Source organism: Eleutherodactylus coqui, chromosome 13 (genome assembly GCF_035609145.1).
Source record: "Eleutherodactylus coqui strain aEleCoq1 chromosome 13, aEleCoq1.hap1, whole genome shotgun sequence".
In the NCBI taxonomy this organism is placed as follows: Eukaryota; Metazoa; Chordata; class Amphibia; order Anura; family Eleutherodactylidae; genus Eleutherodactylus; species Eleutherodactylus coqui.
In genome coordinates, this window is record NC_089849.1 from 91,245,725 (window position 1) to 91,268,360 (window position 22,636).

Sequence of the window (22,636 nt, forward strand, 5' to 3'; positions counted from 1 at the left end):
GCTAGAGGCGGTACAACAGGGTTCTAGAGCCTCCATGCCCGCATCACATTATGTATCCAAGCTAGAGGCGGTACAACAGGGTTCTAGAGCCTCCATGCCCACCCATATCACATCTTGTATCCAAGCTAGAGGCGTTACAACAGGGTACTGGAGCCTGCCTACACGGGGTCAGCTTTCTGGAATAGATTCTCCTTTTGCTCTGATATTGTACAAACATTACAGTCATACAGAGAAAGTTTCATTCCCTTCTGCCAACTTCTCGGCGAGGGATTGGTGCTGACAATGAGTGCTTTAGTAAGTAAACAATTTTCCTGCGTCGCACACATTAGAAATAAATCCCCATGAACTGCCCCTTCCCCTGAAAGCTCCTTCTGTCTGGTAGCCAACAGTGCTGCTGCCTCCATGGGTCGGGGTATTGCTTGAACGTTGGATGCCCCTTGGCATGTCAGAGCTGCTGGGTCTTGTAAGACCCAGACCAGCTTTGGTAGTGACGGATGTTCCCTGTAACTAGGGGTCCTACTGACCCCCCAATTATAGTGAAAACTGGGAAAAATGCAAGACAAAAGAAAAATTATAAACAGTGAATGTCCCCTAGAAGTCTTCTATGACCTCATGATGGACAAATGTGGAAAAAAATATATACACAAGTGTACAAAAAGAACTTCTAAGACCAAAAACATAGGAAAAATCCTGCACCGTACCAACAGAAACAGCTGTCCGGGCCCTCGACGCCCCGAACATATACAGATGATGTATCAGAGCTACTCAAACAAGATTAGGGAATCCATTCTAATACTTTAATTTAGTGCAAATTTACCAATTTAGGCCCTCTGTCCACGGGCGTTGCGGTATCCTGCGGCGGAGCTCCACCACGAAATCCGCCGCCATGGGGCAGGAGCCTGCAGACGGATCTCCGCAGTCAGCCTATCTGACAGATAGGCTGACTGCGGAGAATAACGGCAATTCCCACATGCTGCAATTTCCTGCCCGCAGAGAATCGCAATGATTCTCCGCTTGTGAACAGGGAGCCGGCGCTTCCCATAGAGTAAATGATACGCAAAGCACGCAAGACAGTTTTGTGGTGTACTTTGAATAGTGAATCCCCCCGGGATCGCTCACCTTATGACATCCGGCTCCGTGCCTTCACTTTTAAAAGACATTTGCAGTTGTCTCTCTTTTGTAAGGAGCTCGTCTACGAGGTTCTGTCTCCGGTCTCCCTCCATCTGGGTGCTATATGGCGTCTAGGTTAAGACCATAAAACAACAGTATACAGGATGGTAATGAGGCGTACGTAACCGAGCAGAGAACAGCGCCTCTATGGCTACCTTCATTTATCATCATCCCAAAATCCAGAACCCTGGTGCTCTCCTATAGTTGGTGTACTAGAGGACCAGGGAAGGCTGATCCACTGCTAGGCCAAAGGTGACTACATGATGGGCTGTATCACTGTGCCATGTACTGCCCGCTCACAGCACAGAATCTGGCCGGGACAGCGGCGGGTACCTGTGTGTGCAGCCAGCGGCTTCCGCGCAGACCTCTCTTCCGGGTTTTCTGTACTGCGGATGGTCCACACGGGTCGCTGACATGCGCAGTTCAGATTTTATTTATTTTTTTTAAACTCCTGCTTTTTTTTGTGGAATCCGCGGCCCATCCGCAGGGCTTCCATAGACTTCAACGGAAGCAGTCCATGCGGGAACCGCAGGAAAATACAGCATGCTGCAATTTTTTATCTGCGAGCGGAAACCACAATTGGTTTCGGCTCATGTGCATGAAGAATCTTTTTAGCATTGCATGCTATGGAGGGTTATTGCTGCGCAATCCGGAAGCAGACGCCCGCTCTGGGTTCCGCAGCAAAAATCCACCCGTATGCAAACAAAAGAACAACTCTAGCGTAACTTTTAAAAGTTATTTTATGGTGTACCCAAAGGGATATGAATAACACTGTCTGGGTCATTACAAACGCAGCGCTACCTATTATGTGGTGCTTTTAAAATACATTTTTGGTATTTATCAATTTAAAAGCGGTTTTTGTGGGGAAAAATTAGCTTTTTTTTTTTAAACTAGGATTTTTATTTTCTTTATAGTAAAAACCTAATTCAACTTTTTTTACGCTATTTTTTAGCCCTTCAAGGGGACCTAAAGATGTGATTATTCGATAACTAGGATAAGTACGCTGCATTACTTATGTAGCACATTCTATAATATCTATGACAGCAGCCCAATAGACTCTTCCGGAGGCCGGGTCTAATAGGCTGTTACATTGTAGACATGGAGGCCTTTATCAGGTCTCTGGCTGCCATGGAAACCCATTGGTACCTTGCGATCGCATTGCAGGGTACCAATATCTGACAGGAGGAGCCTCCTCTGCCTGTTGTCTGCTTACATGCTAAAGTTACTATTGATTCTGGAGTTCAAGGCTGGGTTCACATGGGGCAGATTCTCGACGGAAATCTCACAGTTTGGACACAGCGAAAAACCGCGAGATTTCCACCAGGAGAACCGCTGCTTCAAAACCCGCGGCGGTTTTGAAGCGGCCCGGCCGCTCGCTCTTCTACTGGGGCCGGCGCTCTCATAGAGGAGAGCGCGGCCGCAGCGGAAGGAAAAAAAGAACTGAACATGCTGCGGCCGGCAAATCCGCGCCGCCGCTTCTGCCGGCTTTGCCGCAGCGGATATGCCGTCCTGTGCGGACGAGATTTCTGAGAAATCTCATCCACATGGCTGGCTAATCCCGGGATTAGCGGCCGCATGCGGATTTGCCACGGCGAAATTCCGGACGGAATTCCCGTGGCAAATCCGCCCCGTGTGAACCCAGACTAAGGGGTTAAACTGCCAGGTTCAGAGGTCTATTTTCTCTTGGCAGTTAGAGCAGCAGCCCGGCTGTCAGTAGTCAGCCAAGCCATCGCCTTATACTAGATGCATGTGCTGGTTTAAAGCCCATTAAGGACTGCTGTAAAAAGGTGTATTGTAGGCCACTAAGGGGTTAAAGTACTTCTCTATACACAAGTGCTAATTAGAAGATCCAACAGGATATTTTGTGAGAGAGGTGGTCTCACTAAAGGGAGCGAGCAGGCAAGTACACGTCACCTCTACAGGACTGCCGGTTTGCACCGTACGGCACGCTGTATTTCCACCACAAGACAAATGTGAATGGTTGCCTAATACAAGGGTATCACTCCTCAACGAGCCCCACAGCCCCCGCTAGACAGGAGACCCCCAGTATTTGTTACCCCCCCACAGAGCAGTGCACATGTTGGACCGCAGCGTCATACAAGAACGCGCCGTCCTCCGATGTCACCACAGGTTAGAAGGTGAAGGATACATCTGCCGCGTGGAGACCGATCTCAGCAAGGAGTCCCTCAGGTGCCCGATGCTCTCGCTGAGCCTCTTCATCAGGGACCGCACAGTCACATTTACCTGTGGAGAAAAACTGTATCAGATGGGTCAGCTTCACAGAATTAGCAGAAAATACAGCATCATGTGCCAAGACACGGTGCCCAACAGGTGTATCTAAGCCTATCATGTGCCATGACAATGGTGCCGAACAGGTGTATCTAAGCCTATCCTGTGCTGTGACAATGGTGCCAAACGGGTGTATCTAAGCCTATCCTGCGCCATGACAATGTTGCCGAATGGGTATATCCAAGCCTGTCCTGTGCCATGACAATGGTGCCCAACGGGTGTATTTAAGCCTATCCTGTACCGTGGCAATGGTGCCGAACGGGTGTATTTAAGCCTATCCTGCACCGTGGCAATGGTGCCGAACGGGTGTATCTAAGCCTATCCTGTGCCATGACAATGGTGCCGAACGGGTGTATCTAAGCCTATCCTGTGCCATGACAATGGAGCCGAACGGGTGTATCTAAGCCTATCCTGTACCATGACAATGGTGCCGAACGGGTGTATCTAAGCCTATCCTGTGCCGTGACAATGGTGCCAAACAGGTGTATCTAAGCCTATCCTGTGCCGTGACAATGGTGCCAAACGGGTGTATCTAAGCCTATCCTGTGCCATGGCATGGTGCAGAACGGGTGTATCTAAGCCTATCCTGTGCTGTGACAATGGTGCCAAACGGGTGTATCTAAGCCTATCCTGTGCCATGGCATGGTGCCCAACAGGTGTATCTAAGCCTATCCTGTGCCATGGCATGGTGCAGAACGGGTGTATCTAAGCCTATCCTGTGCTGTGACAATGGTGCAGAACGGGTGTATCTAAGCCTATTCTGTGCCATGGCATGGTGCCGAACAGGTGTATCTAATCCTATCCTGTGCTGTGACAATGGTGCCAAACGGGTGTATCTAAGCCTATCCTGTGCCATGGCATGGTGCCGAACAGGTGTATCTAAGCCTATCCTGTGCCATGACAATGGTGCCGAACGGGTGTATCCATGCCTATCCTGTGCCAAGACAATGGTGCCAAACGTGTGTATCTAAGCCTATCCTGTGCTGTGACAATGGTGCCAAACGGGTGTATCTAAGCCTATCCTGTGCCATGGCATGGTGCCGAACAGGTGTATAAATGCCTATCCTGTGCCAAGACAATGGTGCCAAATGGGTGTATCTAAGCCTATCCTAACTTATTGACTCGCTACTAATTCTCCTACTTCCCGATGTAGGAACATGAAATTTGGCACGAGTATAGATTATGTCCAAAATAGGAAAAGTTAATGGGTCCCAACTCGATTATTCAATTCTAAGCGCAAAAGAATTAGCGTCCAAATTTTATGTATGTAATCGAATTCTCTCACTTCCTGATGTCATTTTATATAAAGGAAACGTCGCATGGCTACCTCCACGTGGTGTTTCCTGGGTAACAGAGAACTATGCAAAATGGTGAACATATGTTTTTCCGGTATCTCTAAAGTAACCACGACTTCATAAGATTTTCCGTGTGAACATCAGATAAACACCAGTACCAAATTACCTCGGGCGAAGCCGGGTATATCAGCTAGTTGTATCTATATTGATAATGTGATACTGGGTGGTCACGGTACCTGAGTTGTAACACTGATTAAAGTGGTTGTCTGATTGCCGGACATATTTTTAATTCTAGGTACAGATGCATTAAAACGAAAAAAAAACAGCGGTACTTACCTGTCCTCAGCCCTGATGATCCAGCACTGCAGCCCCGTAGTCCCAGTCTTTGCTGTGGAACGGATATAACCTGACTACCACAGCCAATCAGAGACGGCAACTGTCAGGTGCTGTTATCCTGGCATCACTGCTCAGATGCTGGGAGCCATGATGCCTGGTGAACGGAACCTAACATGCTGCAACCTCAGATTGGCTGCAACGGTCAGGTGGTATCCGTTCCACAACAAAGACCAGGACGACCACGGGGCTGCAGTGCTGGATGATCAGGGCTGACAACAGGCAGGTACCGCTGCTGTTTTATTTCAACACATTTGCCTCTATAATTAATTAAAAACTGTTCAGACGGCCCTTTAAATGGCCATTGCACTACTTCTGTTAATAGGATAGTTAATGTGTTAAATAGCAAAAGCGCAAAACACTTTATTAACCTAAAATGACATTTTTGTGCTGAAAATTCCGCTAAGATGCCAGCCACTAGGGGTCTCCCTTCTCCAGTGTCCTCCAGGATGCCAGGTGTGTGCTAGAGACAGTTTAGTAGCAGGATCAGTTGGTTTCTCCATGCACAGCAGAGCAGCGACCCACCAGCTTAGGGAGAGCTGAAAACTGGAGTTACAATCTGCAAGCGGGAACGGGGGATAAATGCAGGACACAAGTCCCAACAGCCTGAAATAGTGTCATTCTTCATGTATGCAAATAAGGGAGATGGAATAATACCTCTGCAGCGCCACCTCTTGGAAGGCAGCATTCCTTCAAGTCAAAGTTAGACTCTTTATACAAGCCTTGTAACAATGATCGGGAATTGAAAGCAAAGTCAGCTGTGTATTCTTCATGTACACACAGCAGCTTACTGTGAACACTTGCGCACCTACTGTACATTGCCGGAGACGCACTAATGTAATAAGGAGGTAGAAGAACGAGGACGCGCTCCACGCACCTTCATATTAACCCCGCGTCAGGCAAACAAAACAAGTTTGGGAAAACTTTCAGTGCAAAAACAAGATAGCAATAAAAAAACATCCTTTTTTCGTCTTTAAAACCTCCACGGAGTACGACCAGAGCGCTGATCTGCGCGGGTCAGCCGCCATTGTTGTCACTACAAACAGTCGGGCCTGTTAGGGACGGCTGTTTACACTACAAGCAAAAATGAGCTGTGTGTCTTTCTGACAGCAAAGTCAAGCCGCTCACCCAGAGAGACCGTGTGCGTCCCATAGCTCCGCCCTCCGTAGAGGTATCGGGCCGCCAACCAATCACATTACTTCTTCTGACATACATACACACACATCTGTACCTCGCTTCTCGATGAATGAAAGACTCCAGTTACAAATCTTTACTGATACAAGCTGTGTAATTCGTTGAGAACCAAATTATCGGCAGTCAATGGAAACCAAGGTCATCAGCCAATTAACCCCTTAGTGACGCGCCCTATTTTGGCTAAAAGAAGGCAACGATTTTTAGAGGATTTTCATGTCCCCTTTTCAAAATCCCTAACGGCTTTAGTCTTCCGATGACGCGGCCGTATGAGGGCTTCTTATTTGTGCGGCGAACTGTAGTTTTTATTGGCACCCCTTTGGGTACATATAATATATTGTAAAACTTTTTTTTTTTCTTGGAGAGAGAAAAAACATCAATTGTCTTTTTTTTTTATACACAAGAAATTATGCAGCATTAATGACACAAATCTTCCCTGCGGTCATTCAATTAAGGCGGCCTGCACACTGGCATATATACACTGTGGGATCCGGAGCGGGTGTTACTGCCCATAGACATGCTATGCAAAATGCTTTTCCATGCCCACGAGCGGAAATCAACTGCGATTTTCCACTTACGGGGAAAACCGCAGCATGTCCTATTCTAGTGCGGGCCTCGCATAGACTGCAGTCAATGGAAGCCATCCGGCCCGCGGCGCTTCCGAAATGTCAATTTAAAAATCACTGCGGATCTGCGTCATTACCGACGCGTCATTCTCTGCACTGCGCACGTGCGGTCCGCCAGTTGGCATATCTGCAGCACAGAGAAGACGACATCACACAAATTACTAGTGGGGCCACCAATATAGGGGGGGGGGGGTCGCTATTACGAGTGGGGCCACCAATATAGGGGGGGGGTCGCTATTACAAGTGGGGCCACCAATATAGGGGGGGTCGCTATTACGAGTGGGGCCACCAATATAGGGGGGGGGGGGTCGCTATTACGAGTGGGGCCACCAATATAGGGGGGGGGTCGCTATTACAAGTGGGGCCACCAATATAGGGGGGGTCGCTATTACGAGTGGGGCCACCAATATAGGGGGGGGGTCGCTATTACGAGTGGGGCCACCAATATAGGGGGGGGTCGCTATTACGAGTGGGGCCACCAATATAGGGGGGGGGTCGCTATTACGAGTGGGGCCACCAATATGGGGGGTCGCTATTACGAGTGGGGCCACCAATATAGGGGGTCGCTATTACGAGTGGGGCCACCAATATAAGGGGTCGCTATTACGAGTGGGGCCACCAATATAGGGGGTCGCTATTACTAGTGGGGCCACCAATATAGGGGGTCGCTTTTACTAGTGGGGCCAACAATATAGGGGGTCGCTTTTACTAGTGGGGCCAACAATATAGGGGGTTGCTTTTACTAGTGGGGCCAACAATATAGGGGGTTGCTTTTACTAGTGGGGCCAACAATATAGGGGGTTGCTTTTACTAGTGGGGCCAACAATATAGGGGGTTGCTTTTACTAGTGGGGCCAACAATATAGGGGGTCGCTTTTACTAGTGGGGCCAACAATATAGGGGGTCGCTTTTACTAGTGGGGCCAACAATATAGGGGGTCGCTTTTACTAGTGGGGCCAACAATATAGGGGGTCGCTTTTACTAGTGGGGCCACCAATATAGGGGGTCGCTTTTACTAGTGGGGCCAACAATATAGGGGGTCGCTTTTACTAGTGGGGCCAACAATATAGGGGGTTGCTTTTACTAGTGGGGCCAACAATATAGGGGGTTGCTTTTACTAGTGGGGCCAACAATATAGGGGGTCGCTTTTACTAGTGGGGCCAACAATATAGGGGGTCGCTTTTACTAGTGGGGCCAACAATATAGGGGGTCGCTTTTACTAGTGGGGCCAACAATATAGGGGGTCGCTTTTACTAGTGGGGCCAACAATATAGGGGGTCGCTTTTACTAGTGGGGCCACCAATATAGGGGGTCGCTTTTACTAGTGGGGCCAACAATATAGGGGGTCGCTTTTACTAGTGGGGCCAACAATATAGGGGGTCGCTTTTACTAGTGGGGCCAACAATATAGGGGGCTGCTTTTACTAGTGGGGCCAACAATATAGGGGGTTGCTTTTACTAGTGGGGCCAACAATATAGGGGGTTGCTTTTACTAGTGGGGCCAACAATATAGGGGGTTGCTTTTACTAGTGGGGCCAACAATATAGGGGGTCGCTTTTACTAGTGGGGCCAACAATATAGGGGGTCGCTTTTACTAGTGGGGCCAACAATATAGGGGGTCGCTTTTACTAGTGGGGCCAACAATATAGGGGGTCGCTTTTACTAGTGGGGCCACCAATATAGGGGGTCGCTTTTACTAGTGGGGCCAACAATATAGGGGGTCGCTTTTACTAGTGGGGCCAACAATATAGGGGGTCGCTTTTACTAGTGGGGCCAACAATATAGGGGGTTGCTTTTACTAGTGGGGCCAACAATATAGGGGGTCGCTTTTACTAGTGGGGCCACCAACATGGGGGGGGGACGGACACTTATTACATGGGGCGAATTAGTTGAGGAATTTATAGTAGGTGTAGCAGTAAAGTGGATAAGATTTTGAAAATCATCCACACAGTGTGGAAACAATCTGTACAAAACCCCGTGCGGACGCTGACATGAGGTGCGGGATATAATTCCGCAGCATGTTAATTTTAAATATATATCAACAGCCCACCCAGTGCTCCTCCCTGTGTGTTTTTTTTTAAACAGCCCTGTCCTTTTTATAACAATAGCGGTAAAAATCATATGTCGTAATAAGCCACACCCCCTTTTGCTAAGGGTGCCGCGTCGTTAAAAACTTTTTCCCAGGGGTGCCTCAAGGCTGAAAAGATTGGGAAACACTACATTAAGGGGATAAGGGCTGAATTCCAAATCGCCCACAAGGAGGAAAAAAAAAAAAACAATACAAATTTCATTATGGCAACTCCCAATCTAACCGTATACCCCCTCGGCGACGTCTGGACATGCTCCTGATGTGACGGCGAATGGCGCCCTTTTTTTGCAAGATGTTCCAATGATTATAATTTTTTTTTCTGATGTTCCTGCTGTGACGTCACCAATTGTTTTGGGCTTCACGCTTCAATTAAGGACTTAAGTCTTCCGTATTAATCACTCATTTACCAGCCTGATGAAGGTGCAGCGCACCAATGAAACGGGTCACCAAGAAAGAATGAAGGTGCAGCGCACCAATGAAACGGGTCACCAAGAAAGAATGAAGGTGCAGCGCACCAATGAAACGGGTCACCAAGAAAGAATGAAGGTGCAGCGCACCAATGAAACGGGTCACCAAGAAAGAATGAAGGTGCAGCGCACCAATGAAACGGGTCACCAAGAAAGAATGAAGGTGCAGCGCACCAATGAAACGGGTCACCAAGAAAGAATGAAGGTGCAGCGCACCAATGAAACGGGTCACCAAGAAAGAATGAAGGTGCAGCGCACCAATGAAACGGGTCACCAAGAAAGAATGAAGGTGCAGCGCACCAATGAAACGGGTCACCAAGAAAGAATGAAGGTGCAGCGCACCAATGAAACGGGTCACCAAGAAAGAATGAAGGTGCAGCGCACCAATGAAACGGGTCACCAAGAAAGAATGAAGGTGCAGCGCACCAATGAAACGGGTCACCAAGAAAGAATGAAGGTGCAGCGCACCAATGAAACGGGTCACCAAGAAAGAATGAAGGTGCAGCGCACCAATGAAACGGGTCACCAAGAAAGAATGAAGGTGCAGCGCACCAATGAAACGTGTCACCAAGAAAGAATGAAGGTGCAGCGCACCAATGAAACGAGTCACCAAGAAAGAATGAAGGTGCAGCGCACCAATGAAACGTTACCAATAAAGAATGAAGGTGCAGCGCACCAATGAAACGGGTCACCAAGAAAGAATGAAGGTGCAGCGCACCAATGAAACGGGTCACCAAGAAAGAATGAAGGTGCAGCGCACCAATGAAACGTGTCACCAAGAAAGAATGAAGGTGCAGCGCACCAATGAAACGTGTCACCAAGAAAGAATGAAGGTGCAGCGCACCAACGAAACGGGTCACCAAGAAAGAATGAAGGTGCAGCGCACCAATGAAACATGTCACCAAGAAAGAATGAAGGTGCAGCGCACCAATGAAACGGGTCACCAAGAAAGAATGAAGGTGCAGCGCACCAATGAAACGTGTCACCAAGAAAGAATGAAGGTGCAGCGCACCAACGAAACGGGTTACCAAGACAGAATGAAGGTGCAGCGCACCAATGAAACATGTCACCAAGAAAGAATGAAGGTGCAGCGCACCAATGAAACGTGTCGCCAAGAAAGAATGAAGGTGCAGCGCACCAATGACACGCTACTAATAAAGAACAAAGACCTTTTTACGTGAGCCAACAAATCGTTCGGATTCACGCCCCGCATCCAGAAGGCAATGCTGTCGGCGTGGAGGAGGGAGCGACAGCCTGCAGCAGCGCCGTGGGAGGGGAGTATTGATTTTTTTTTCTGTGGGGTATTCCCGGCGTATACGTCGACAGTTGGAGGTCGTCTTATACGCCGGAAAATACGGTAACCCAGGTAACACTGGCTGACTTCTATATACTGGGGGGACAGCTGTATAGTGAATGAAAAAAATCAGCACAGTGCCCTTTAAATACATAGAATGTAGCGGTCAATACGGTTATTCTTTGGATTCAGGTGTGACGTATAGTCAATATAGTCTTATAGAACTACGCAGTCCAAATAAACGTATATGGAGCCAAATAACGGTTTTGTAGAATTGAGCCGATGGTATAGAGTCTGAATAAGGCTTTGACTTGGTTAAATAAAAGCAGCCATGTAACGCCCAACTCCATGCTATTGGTCCCGCCAGATGGAACGCTGCCGACCAATGGTCCTGCCACGGAATAAATTACCCAGCTGTCTGAGGAAGAAACTCGTTACATTGCTGGTGAGATGCTACAAAATAAAGACGTTATTTGGATGCTATACCATTGGCTCAATTCTACAAACCAGTTATTGGGCTCCACAGGTCTGTAAGACTACACCGACTGTGGAGCGCGCCTGAATACTAGTTCTGAACTTCCAAATTCGCAGACGCAGTTTAGTGTACTCGGCCGGTTGCACCGCCTACATCTCATATCCACACTTGTGTCCGTTCACCTCTAGCCCATTCCAATACACAAGCACCCAGCTCCCATTGGCCTCTTGTCTGGACGCTCGGCGGTTTCTCCACTTCTACGGAGCGGTGTCCATAATAAATGGGTGGGAGTATCCGGACAATGACACGGTCTCCATGACTTACCTCTACGCACCACCATATTCTAGATGGGAATCACTAGGACAGAAGCCTTTCAGAGACATCTATTTACCTCCCGGTGGGGGCGGGGATCATATATGGGTAAGCGGTATCATTATGGCCGCCGAGCCTGCCCCCCCCCCCCATCATTGCGGTTTCTCCTCCGCTCACTTTTCCTCAGACATGCTACAGTTTATCTTCTCTCTCGCACTCCTCCTGACATCTTGTGTTCTCTCCTGTAGGCCAATTCCACACTAGCGCTAATCTCACGTGAGTTTTGTGTGTCGCAGAACTCGAGCGGATATAAACTCCATTCTTCTGAATGAGCCCTACATGTGAGCGATGTGCCGTGTTCTATCTTCTCGCATTCCGAGGAACGCATCGCCCATTGATTTCAATTGGACCTTTAGTAAGTCCCATGGCTCTTGTATGCCGTGTGATGGAATCCATGGGAAGCACTTCCGATCGTGTGAAATTCTTGCAAGAGGATCGGAAATTCACAGAAGCGATGCGAGGCGTTTTTGCCTGAAAATCACTTTGCATCGGCAGGTAAAATGCACGTTGTCGAGTGTAATCCAAGGCCAGGTTCCTCGACCTGATATCACGCTTGCCCGTGTGCGGTTGGCCTCAGGGTTCATTCACACGGGCACAAGTGCATTTTAGGCACACACTTATGCAGCAGTTTTGCGCACTTGGCCTAGTGTGCGTTGTTGCCTTTTTTTGCAAGCGCAAGCATGCTCTCATTGATTCCAATGGGTAATACATTTAATTAGCTTAATATGTGTGATTTTTGTGCACAATATGCACAAATAGAGCGTGCTGCGTATTTTTGCGTGCGAACGAAATGAGTTCTACTCACTGGCGGCCTGCACACGGATGGATTTGCATCGTGGGATCCGCTTTCGGGATCTGCACCGTGGATACGCAGCAAATGTTGTTCATTGCACGCTATGGAAAATCGCTTCTTCCCACACACTTGCGGAATCAAACTGCGATTTCCACGAGTGGATAAAAAATAAATAAATAAAAAAAATCGCAGCATGCTCTATTTTTGCGGAGATTCCACGCGGACGGCTGCCATTGAAGTCAATGGAAGCCATTTGACCTGCGGTCTTTCAGCAATTGACACTGTGGGAAGGTCGCAGATTCCGCGTCATCGCCTAGTGACAGCGCGGGAAAAATAAACATTTGTAAAAAAAAATAAATTTGTACTGCGCATGTCGACGGCGGCTCACCGTGGACACAGATAAATAAGACAAAAGACAGGTACGCGGATGCCAGCTGGGCACAGGGTCGGATTTCCCGGCGGGCTCCAGCATGCAGAATCCGATCCATTCGTGTGCAGGCGTCCTTACATGTGCAAAACTTGCCCATATGAACCCGGACTTACCCGACTTCACGGACTCGGTCCCCTTTCCTGTCCCTCGGCAGGATGAAGCCTCCTGACTGGTGTTCCGTCTTGCCCTGGGACCGTATGTTGGGGATGTCTCTCAGACCAGGTCTCCTGGGACCTGTAGTCCCACTGTTTAACATTATAAAGCCGTTTCTGATCTTCTCTCTGCCTGCGCTCTAACACATCTAATCAATGAATCAGCTGTTAGTTCTTGGCCTTTTCATTCCCCATCAAGCTCCAGATCTCTGCTCACTGTCAGTGAATGGAAACATTCCTGCTTACATTCAGAGGGTATAAGCCTGCTGTGATTGTGCCGTCCAGACGGAGCTGCAAGGCTTGTTACAGTGTATCAGGGTCAGTCTTGTAAGGGGGCTTCGATCGGGGCAAGCTTCACCCTCTGCAGGTAAATAAGGATGTTTCCGTTCACTGACAGCGAGCCGAGCTCTTGCGGATGGAGAGGATCATTAGAAGGTTTCACACATTTTTAGCTAAGCTTGTTTTTGCATGGAGCTGACCACCGCTGACGAACAGGAGGGACTGGAGCAGGAGAAGCCGAGTCGCCTGACTCCTGAGGTCATATTTCCAATACAAAGGTACCAGCGGCAATTATAGATTTGTGTTCTCCCATAACAGAATATATGAGGTGGAATGTAATTACATGTGTGGATACAAAACAAGGCTGAAAACAGTCATTAAGAGGAGGAAAATAATGGGGCCTATCAGATGCTGGCTTTTAAGGTGGCCATAGAAAGTACATAGCCGTCGCTGAACAGCATGCTCCCCATATACATATGCATGTAGTGCGAGGGAGCAGCTGTCAGACATCTCTTGCCAACCCAAAGGCAGAAGGATTGGGCCATCCAACTATCTGATCCTCATCCCCGCCAACGTCTGCCATCGTGGAAGAACAGGGAGGCCCATTAGTTGAATGGATGGTCCCACCGGAATCAGCTGATATACACTGAATGTGTACTGCCACCCTAAGGCTGTGGCAACATATACAGGGTGGGCCATGGAAAAGTTGCCTGGCACCACATGCTGTCTAAAAGAAAAGCTTTGTTGCCGAAAGCAACCAATCACAGCGCAGCTTTCACTTAAACTAAGCACTATAAGAAATGAAAGCTGTGCTCTGATTGGTTACTATGGAGAAAAAGATACATTTTCTCTAAGACAGCTTTCGTAAGAACGTGGTGCTGGGCTACTTTTCCGTGCCCACCCTGTAGAGGTCATGTGGGATCTGACCACATGGAACGGGGTTTACCCGAAATACTGGAACGTTGATGCATTTTCTGTTTCCCATCAATGAATGGGAACATTCCTACTTCTATCCAGAGGCTGAAAGCCTGTAAAGACTTGAAGGGGTGTTCTCAGAAGGACGATTGACACTACCACCTATTCACTGGGCAAGTGATAAGTGTCAGATCATTGGGGATCCATCTGCTTGCACCCCCCACCGATCATGAGAATGGGGGTCTAGTGTCACCAAGTTGAATGAAGCTATGTACGTGCATACATGCTGTTGCTCCACATAAATGGGTTGACCCACTTCAAGACGTTTTGCTCCAGGTAGTAGATGGCTCCATACATTGTGTAGTGGCCCGCGTTGGTACTGCAAGCTACGTCCAATTCGCTTCAATAGCCCTCAACCTTCAGTACCATAGCCATCTGCTACCTACAGCAAAGCAGCTAGAAGGGGAACAACCTCTTTAGAGGAAGTCTGTCAGGTGAGATTAGTCTTACTAACTATTAGTACTGCCAGATCAGAGTTCAGACGTGGTTGGGGGCATCAGGCCATGATTTCTTCTGGCAGGGCTTCTATCATGAAGAAATCTTCATTCTTCTGCCCAGTGCGCCATATACAAATGAGCCAGAGATTGTCCAATGGGTGCGCCGCTTGGCGTAGACTCATGCGCTCCTTCTGCCCTCTGTCATCCTTAGCCCCTCTCCTTGCTCAATGACTGAAAGCTTCCATCTGCAATCATTAAGAAAAGGGAGGGGCTGAGGAAGACCAAGAGCAGAACTACCTTGTTTCCCCGAAAGTAAAACCTACACTGATAATAAGCCCTACCCTGATTTTTGGGGGTTGCTTAAAATACAAGCCCTACCCCGAAAATAAGCTCTAGCTACACTATGTGATAAAATAAAAACCAGTCCTTCCCGACACATTCATTGAATGGCTGTGATTGGTTCATTGAGCGCTGCCTCTGATTGGTTCTCAGGCGCCATGGCTCAGCCAATCAGAGCAATCTCTTGTTGGGATGCATGGTTTTTAAACCCAGTTACCAGCAAGAGATGTTGTGTTGGCGCTGACAACTGCACGGATGCCTGCCAGAGAGGAGCGGGAGGGACCCAAAGGGCGTCTGTTAGGCGAGTATAAGACAGTCCCCAAAAATAAGACCCTGTGCCTCTTTTGGGGGGAAAATAATTATATAAAACAGGGTCTTATTTTTGGGAAAACATGGTAGTCCGAGCGGAGCGAGCGGCCTATCGGACTATCTTAGACTAGTTTGCATACAGCGTGCAGATCAGAAGAATGAAAATGTCTCTGCCATGGAAGCTCCGGCAGAAAAAGTCATGGCATGATGCCCCTCCACGTCTGAGCGCTGGTCTGGCAGCGCTGATAGTTAGTAGGGCTAATTTTCCCTGACAAACTTCCTCTGGGAAGAGGCGTCTGACAGCTACTTATCCCCTCTTCCTATTCACGATAGCTAATATATGCGGCCAGCTAAACCCCAGTACGTTTATAGAACAACAGGGCCCATAATTACAGCTAGTATCCAAGTCCCATCTGTTGTCACCAAAACAGAACTGTATTTTATGGAGGATTAGAGTTTAATAACTCGACGTAACTAAACCGGCAAACATGTTGTGCACACGAGTCAATCGCATACATAGTAACTCCCAACCTCCCTACCAGTTGTTCTACTGCAGCCTGTGCTCGTTACTGCCATGGTGCTGGGCAATCATGGGGATTTCAACGAGAGTAAAACTTTAAAAACAGTCTAAAGTTGTGATAGTCCGGCATAAAACGGCAGGACAGCCTGAACCCTTGTACCAACACACGCTGAAGGCTGGAGAGACTATCCGACTTCTCAGGGTGTAGCCGCTGCACAAATGACCTTTCCACTACATCACAAAGTAGGAGGGCGACATCGTTACTTGGCATTTGGACATAGATCCAAGGGGGGTGAGCTACACTGCGGAGAGAAAGTCATTGGTCGCATGAAGGGACATGAAGAGGATGTCTGGCGGACAGCAGTAGATCACCACGGATGATGGAGACCGGCAATGCTAAAGGAAGCAGTGGTTTCAGACACGGGAGCTAGGCACACACGCTCAGCTTCACTTTTTACATATTCCTTTATATATTACTGCAATGACAAGGACAGGTGTACAAATCAGTTTGTGGATATGGACACTGCATTACCAGGATTGCGGTACTTATTTATGGTAAATAGGTCTTCATGACTTTGTGCACTTGGCATTGCAGTAATGTATAGAGGAGAATTGAAAAAGTGAAGCTAAGCGTGTCCCCGTTTATTCATAAGATGACAGGCTGAATGAGGATTACAGGAGGCGCTACTGCTTGGATATTGAAGAGGGGTCTCCCTTGTTGTCTATGATTGATTGTTCAAACATGGGGGTTCCCCTTTAAGAGTTTTTACCTTTGCTGGGTTCTCTCCATTCCGTAAGTAGCGATTCCGCTCGTGGATTTTCTCTGCAATTTCCCGTGCGAGGTGATGGGTGGAGTCATACGTAGACAACCTGTGTCCAAAACAGAATCTTCATCAGCCACTTAGCATTCAGATACTTAAAGGCACAGTAGCCTCAATTATGGGACAAAATAGAGGTGTGATAAGAGGTGTGGGAAGCCCCATCCCCCTTACACAGGCAAGATCTTCTCAGAGCCAAGCCGTTTTCATTACAATTCAACACCCTTTGTCCTAGGCCGGGCTCACACGGCGGATTACAATCCGTGGAAAACCGTGGGCATTGTAAAGAATGTGAAATTGCTTTTTCGCTCACACTCGTGGTACGAATTGCATATTCTGCGAGTGGAGGACAGCCTTCAATGAAATCAATGGAGGCCATCCAACCGGTTGCCCATACGCAATTAACACTGCATATAGGCCGGGGGGAGCGTGTCATCGCTTAGTGATGCCACAGGAAATACACCCGCCGGGTTCACAGACAGAATCCCCTACAGGCCTCCTGCATACGGAATCAGGTCCACCCGTGTGAGCCGGCATGGGGGACAACCACAGGCAGGTATAATGTCAGACATGTTTATATGTTCTTAGCTTGATGCAAAGTTGGGAGAAAGAGGCCATCAGCAGGTCCTTCAGGTGAGCATCTTAGAGGCTTACGGTAGAGTGTGCATGGGACATGGGAAAAGAGCGTGCAAACTTCAGCGTCGGGAACCAGGAAGCGGGCGAGTATAAATAATACGGCACTGGCCCTACCAGCACTAGAAGTTAGTTTATGGTGACAGAATCCCTTTAAGACCTTTTATCAAACCCTTACCCTCTTCCACACGTGACTCCATGGTTGTCCTATGTAAACTTGAGGGTTTACAGTAGGAGGTGAAATTGGCAAGTTTGGATGTGGAAGATACAGCCCTTGGCACACAAAAAGGGCGGCAGGGCTCCCCAGCAGGCACACAACACATTTGGGATCCAACTGATGTTGGGGCACAACTTACTTCCTCTTTAGTGGCCAATTCCACGAACAGCTCTGGGGACACTTATAAGAGATGTGTCGCTGCCAACAATTTCTAAACTAGTTCATTTTTTAAAAATGAAATGGAAAACCCTCCCCTCCCCCTCCCGGTATGTTCTATTGTGGATAAAATATGGTTACATGAGACTTTCAAATGGTTGCACTCTTTTTGGGTACATTTATTTACATTTTACACATAGTCCCAACTCTCTTGAAATTGGGGTTGTATACGGTCAAATACAAATAAAGCTTAACCCTCCTAAGGCCTCATGTCCACGGGCGGTCGGATTCCGTGCAGGGAATTGCGCACTCAATCCAGCCCTGCCCGCAGCCAGTGAGCCCTATTTACCCGTTTTACCCAGCAATGGCGGCGTCTGCGCAGATCCCTCGACTTTCGGTTTTGTGTACTGCGCATGGTCCTCACGGCTCGCTGTCAGACATGTGCAGTACAGTTTGTTTTTTTAATCTCCTGCTTTCCCGCGGATCTGCGGCACATCGGCAATGTCAGCTGCGGATCGGACGGCTTCCATCGACTTCAATGGATCAGCAGAATAATGGAGCATGCTACGATTTGGTGTCCGGACCAGAAGGTGCACAAAACAAATCCGCATGCTTAAATTACATTTGCGGATGCCCAAGCTCCCCTATGGGTGGCTTGATTTGCGTGTGTCCCGTGCTGGTTCCGCAAAGCAAACCCGTTCGTGCACATTGGGCCTTACACTCACACTAAAATTGGGAAAAACATCAAGGAAATGGGACATTTTTCACTAAAGGCTTTGAATTTATGTCTAATGCAAATATATTTTGCGTTTAACACAGTTGCCTTAAATCCATTTTTAACCCCTTAGTGACTTAACTAATTCAAACCTTAAGAACCATTAAATCGTATCCCCTCTTTTAGGTCACTGCAGCTGTACGACACCTTGTAGTTTGCGGGACGAGTTCTAGTTTTTACAGAAATCTATTTCCTAAACGGTATTGACTAATCTAGACTGGCTACAACTCCACCAGCTGGGAGAAGGGGTTGTGCAGTTTGCCACTGACTCAGCCAGCAGAGATTGTTATAAGACCAAAGTCAGTAATGTTGTATCCACAGGATAGTGATCATGGGAGATTTTACCCATCCAGACATTTGTTGGGAATCTCTCTCAGGTAAAAGTAATGGATCCAACTAATTCTTATCCGCTCTTGCTGAGAACTTTATCTTCCAAAAGGTTGAAGAGAAAACAAGGGGATCTGCTATCTTGGACCTACTTCTTACAAACAGGGAGGAAATGGTTGAGGAAGTAAGGGTGGCTGGGACCTTAGGAGGCAGTGATCATGATATCCTTGAATTTTGGATAAAAAGGGGGGAAGACCTGAGAAAAGCTAAAGCTAATAATGAATTGATTAGAGATGAGCGAGCATACTCGCTAAGGACAATTACTCGATCGAGCATTGTCCTTAGCAAGTACCTCCCAGCTCGGAAGAAAAGGTTCGGCTGCCGGCGCGGGTGACAGGTGAGTTGCGGCACTGAGCAGGGGGGAGTGGAGGGGAGAGAGGGAGAGAGAGATCTCCCCTCCGTTCCTCCCCGCCGCTCCCCGCCCGCCGCCGGCAGCCGAACCTTTTCTTCCGAGCGGGCAGGTACTCGCTAAGGGCAATGCTCGATCGAGTAATTGCCCTTAGCGAGTATGCTCGCTCATCTCTAGAATTGATGCTTGCAACAGAGGCGAAAAACAATAAAAACTGATTTGGGGGGTATGTCAAAAGAAAAAAAAGTCAAAGATGCTATTGGACGTTTATAAGATGAAAATGGTGAATTGGTTAAGAATGATGTTGAGAAGGCTGAACTTTTAAATTCCTATTTTGTATCTGTTTTCGCTCAGAAAGTAGATGTAACATCAACTGATCTTCCTTGTGCTATTGGGGGAATAGAAGAATGCAGGCTATCTATAAGCTGAGAGATGGTGAGGGAACACTTGGCTAACTTAAATGAATTCAAGTCTCAAGGTCCAGATGAATTACATCCTAGGATACTAAAGGAAGCAGCAGAGGTAATTGCTGAGCCACTTGCCATAATCTTTGAAAAACTGCTGGCGAACAGGAAAAGTCCCAGAAGATCGGAAAAGGGCAAATGTTGTCCCTATCTTCAAAAAAAAGGAATAAGGGGGATCCAGGAAACTACAGGCCTGTGAGCCTGACTTCTATACCGGGAAAGATATTTGAGCAAATTATTAAAGTATGCAAGTACTTGGATGAAAATGGAATAATTAACCAGAGCCAGCATGGGTTTGTAACAAACAAGTCATGCCAGACAAATCTAATACCTTCTAAGACAGAATCACTGAGTCGGTTGATCAGGTAAGTGTGGTGGATATAGTAGAGCTTGACTTTAGTAAAGCATTTGGCAAACTATCTTATACTATCCTTATTGAAAAATGACCAAATCTGGGATTGACAAGGCAACTGTTAGGTGGATTCACAACTGGCTGAGTGATCGTACTCAGAGTGGTCCTAAATGGCTGCACATCCAAATGGAAGAATGTATCTAGTGGGGACCACAAGGCTCTGTCCTAGGCCCAGTGGTGTTCAACTTTTTTATAAATGATCTGGAGGAAGGAATTGAGGGGAAACTGATCAAAGTTTTAGACGACACAAAGCTAGGAGGGATAGCTAACACTAGGAGAGAGGGAGAGTATTCAAAAAGATCTAGAAAAGCTTGCACAGTGGGCAGCGACTAACAGAATGGTATTTAACAAGGAGAAATGCAAAGTCCTACATCTGGGCAAGAAAAATGAAGAAAGCGCATACAGAATGGGGGGAATTGGGCTAAGCAGCAGCACATGTGAAAAAGACTTGGGTATACTAATAGATCATAGACTGAACATGAGTCAATAGTGTGATGGAGTAGCCAAAAAGGCAAACACAATTCTGAGATGTATTAAGAGAAGCATAGAGTCTAGATCACATGAGGTAATTATCCCCCTCTACTCTTCCTTAGTCAGACCTCATCTGGAATACTGTGTCCAGTTCTGGGCACCCCACTTTAAAAAAGACATAGACAAACTGGAGAAGAGTTACCAAGATGGTAAGTGGTCTGCAAATCATGTCCTGTGAGAAACGGTTAAAGGATCTGTGAATGTTTAGCTTGCAAAAAAGAAGGCTGAGAGGAGACTTAATAGCTGCCTACAAATATCTGAAGGGCTGTCACAGTGCAGAGGGATCAGCCCTATTCTCATTTGCACAAGGAAAGACTAGAAGCAATGGGATGAAACTGAAAGGGAGGAGACAGATTAGATATTAGACAGTGAGGGGGATCAATGAGTGGAACAGGTTACCACGGGAGGTGGGGAGTTCTCCTTCAATGGCAGCCTTTAAAACAGAGGCTGGACAAATATCTGTCTGGGATGATTTAGTGATCCTGCACTGAACAGGGGGTTGGACCCGATGACCCTGGAGGTCCCTTCTAACTCTACCATTCTATGATAAATGTATGAACGCCACGGGGGTCCAACCACTGAGACCCCCAGGGATCATGAGAAAAGTGGACCTTAAGTCCACCAAGTGAACAGAACAGCGGTGTGCGTACCTTCATCATATATGGTGATGGCCAAGCACAACGTTCAACCATCTCCGTCAGCCCCATAGAAGTGAATGGCGTGGCGGTCACACATGGGCGCTGCCATTCCCTTCCCCCCATGGACTCTGAGAGCGCCATTCTTGTGATACCCGGGGCTCGCAGTGGTGGGGTCTCCAGAGATCACACATTTATCATCTATCCTGTGGGCGGGCGATACGTGATTTTGGTGGGATGAGCCCTATTTAAGACGGCCGCAGGTTTGGCGATCTCTCCATTGGCGTTACGCAGATCTGTCATTTGCATCGAGCGGCTCTGAACTGCGACAACAGGAATCCAACATGGCAGATCGACTCGGGGCTCCTTCACATCAGCGCTGGAGGCTTCCGTTTTTCCTGCTCCATTCCCAGAGACTGAAAACTGCGCTCCATGGCGGAACGGTTTTATGATGGAACAAGATGGCGCCCAACACCCCCACTGACTATCACGCGGGTCCATTGGATTCCCCGCTAGTTTACGGGACACAATAACGCAATTCGCTGCGCCATTTTCTCCTCTTTTCTAATAAACAAGCGAACCAGCGGCGATGCCGTGAACGAACCCTCGGGGCGGAGTCACGCCAGCGTATTCACAAGTGTTTTTACGGAATGGGCGTTGTGTATTTTACCGTACTTTATACACGCACAAGTCGTGCACAATAAAAGCCGCAGCCAGCGGAACGGCCAATTAGCCTAATTAATGTATTATTGCGCAGGACGATAGACGACGCTGCGTATTACCCCTGCCGAGGTTACTGCGCCTGTAAATACGCGGTGTGAACTACGGGCAGCCATTGGCCAGCAGTCACATATTCCTGTCATGAGGAGGCACAGACAAGTCCCCCAGTCTGCCTAGTCTATATTGGGCAGCCACAATGGCGGCCCCCACAGTGGTCACCTGTCACCCCCCAGGAAGCGGCAGGTAGAGTCACTGTCACCAGCCCCGCACGTACTGCTGGGACTTGTTGTACTCGGCGGACTACAAGAACAAGATGAACGCGCCGTCTAACATATGCGGTATAATATGAGCCGGCGTTATACTGCACCCACCAGGGATCCATAGCTGCCAGCCGCTAGAATGTACTGTCTCCTGAGAGGCGGTGACGTCACCTCTTCACGTGACAAGTCTTCCTGCCGGAGCGGTGTGGGCGGGGCTCTGCGTTGTACAGCTGCAGCGGGAACGAGCGGCCGTGCACAGGCAGTGACTACGGAGCTGTGTGGGAGGCTTGCTTTATTAGGGGGTGTAGGGCAGAAGTCTGTAGTGAAGATAGGGGGGATCCTGAGGTCTGTATTGAGACTTGTGGCTAGTCTGGGTGGGGATGGGG

The 22,636-nt window shown here is 48.1% G+C and overlaps 1 protein-coding gene across 1 annotated transcript in view; it reads right to left on the minus strand.

The window, feature by feature from the left end:
- STX8 (syntaxin 8) overlaps positions 1-22,443 on the minus strand; it is a 202,855-nt gene extending 180,412 nt beyond the window's left edge. The window contains exons 1-4 of the mRNA XM_066586661.1: positions 22,362-22,443; positions 16,664-16,763; positions 3,320-3,414; positions 1,120-1,230 (exon numbers count right to left, since the gene is read on the minus strand). Coding sequence (XP_066442758.1) covers positions 1,120-1,230; positions 3,320-3,414; positions 16,664-16,763; positions 22,362-22,372 — 317 coding nt within the window. The 5' untranslated portion in view covers positions 22,373-22,443. The remainder of the gene's footprint in view (positions 1-1,119; positions 1,231-3,319; positions 3,415-16,663; positions 16,764-22,361) is intronic.
- Between the last annotated feature and the right edge of the window lie 193 nt (positions 22,444-22,636).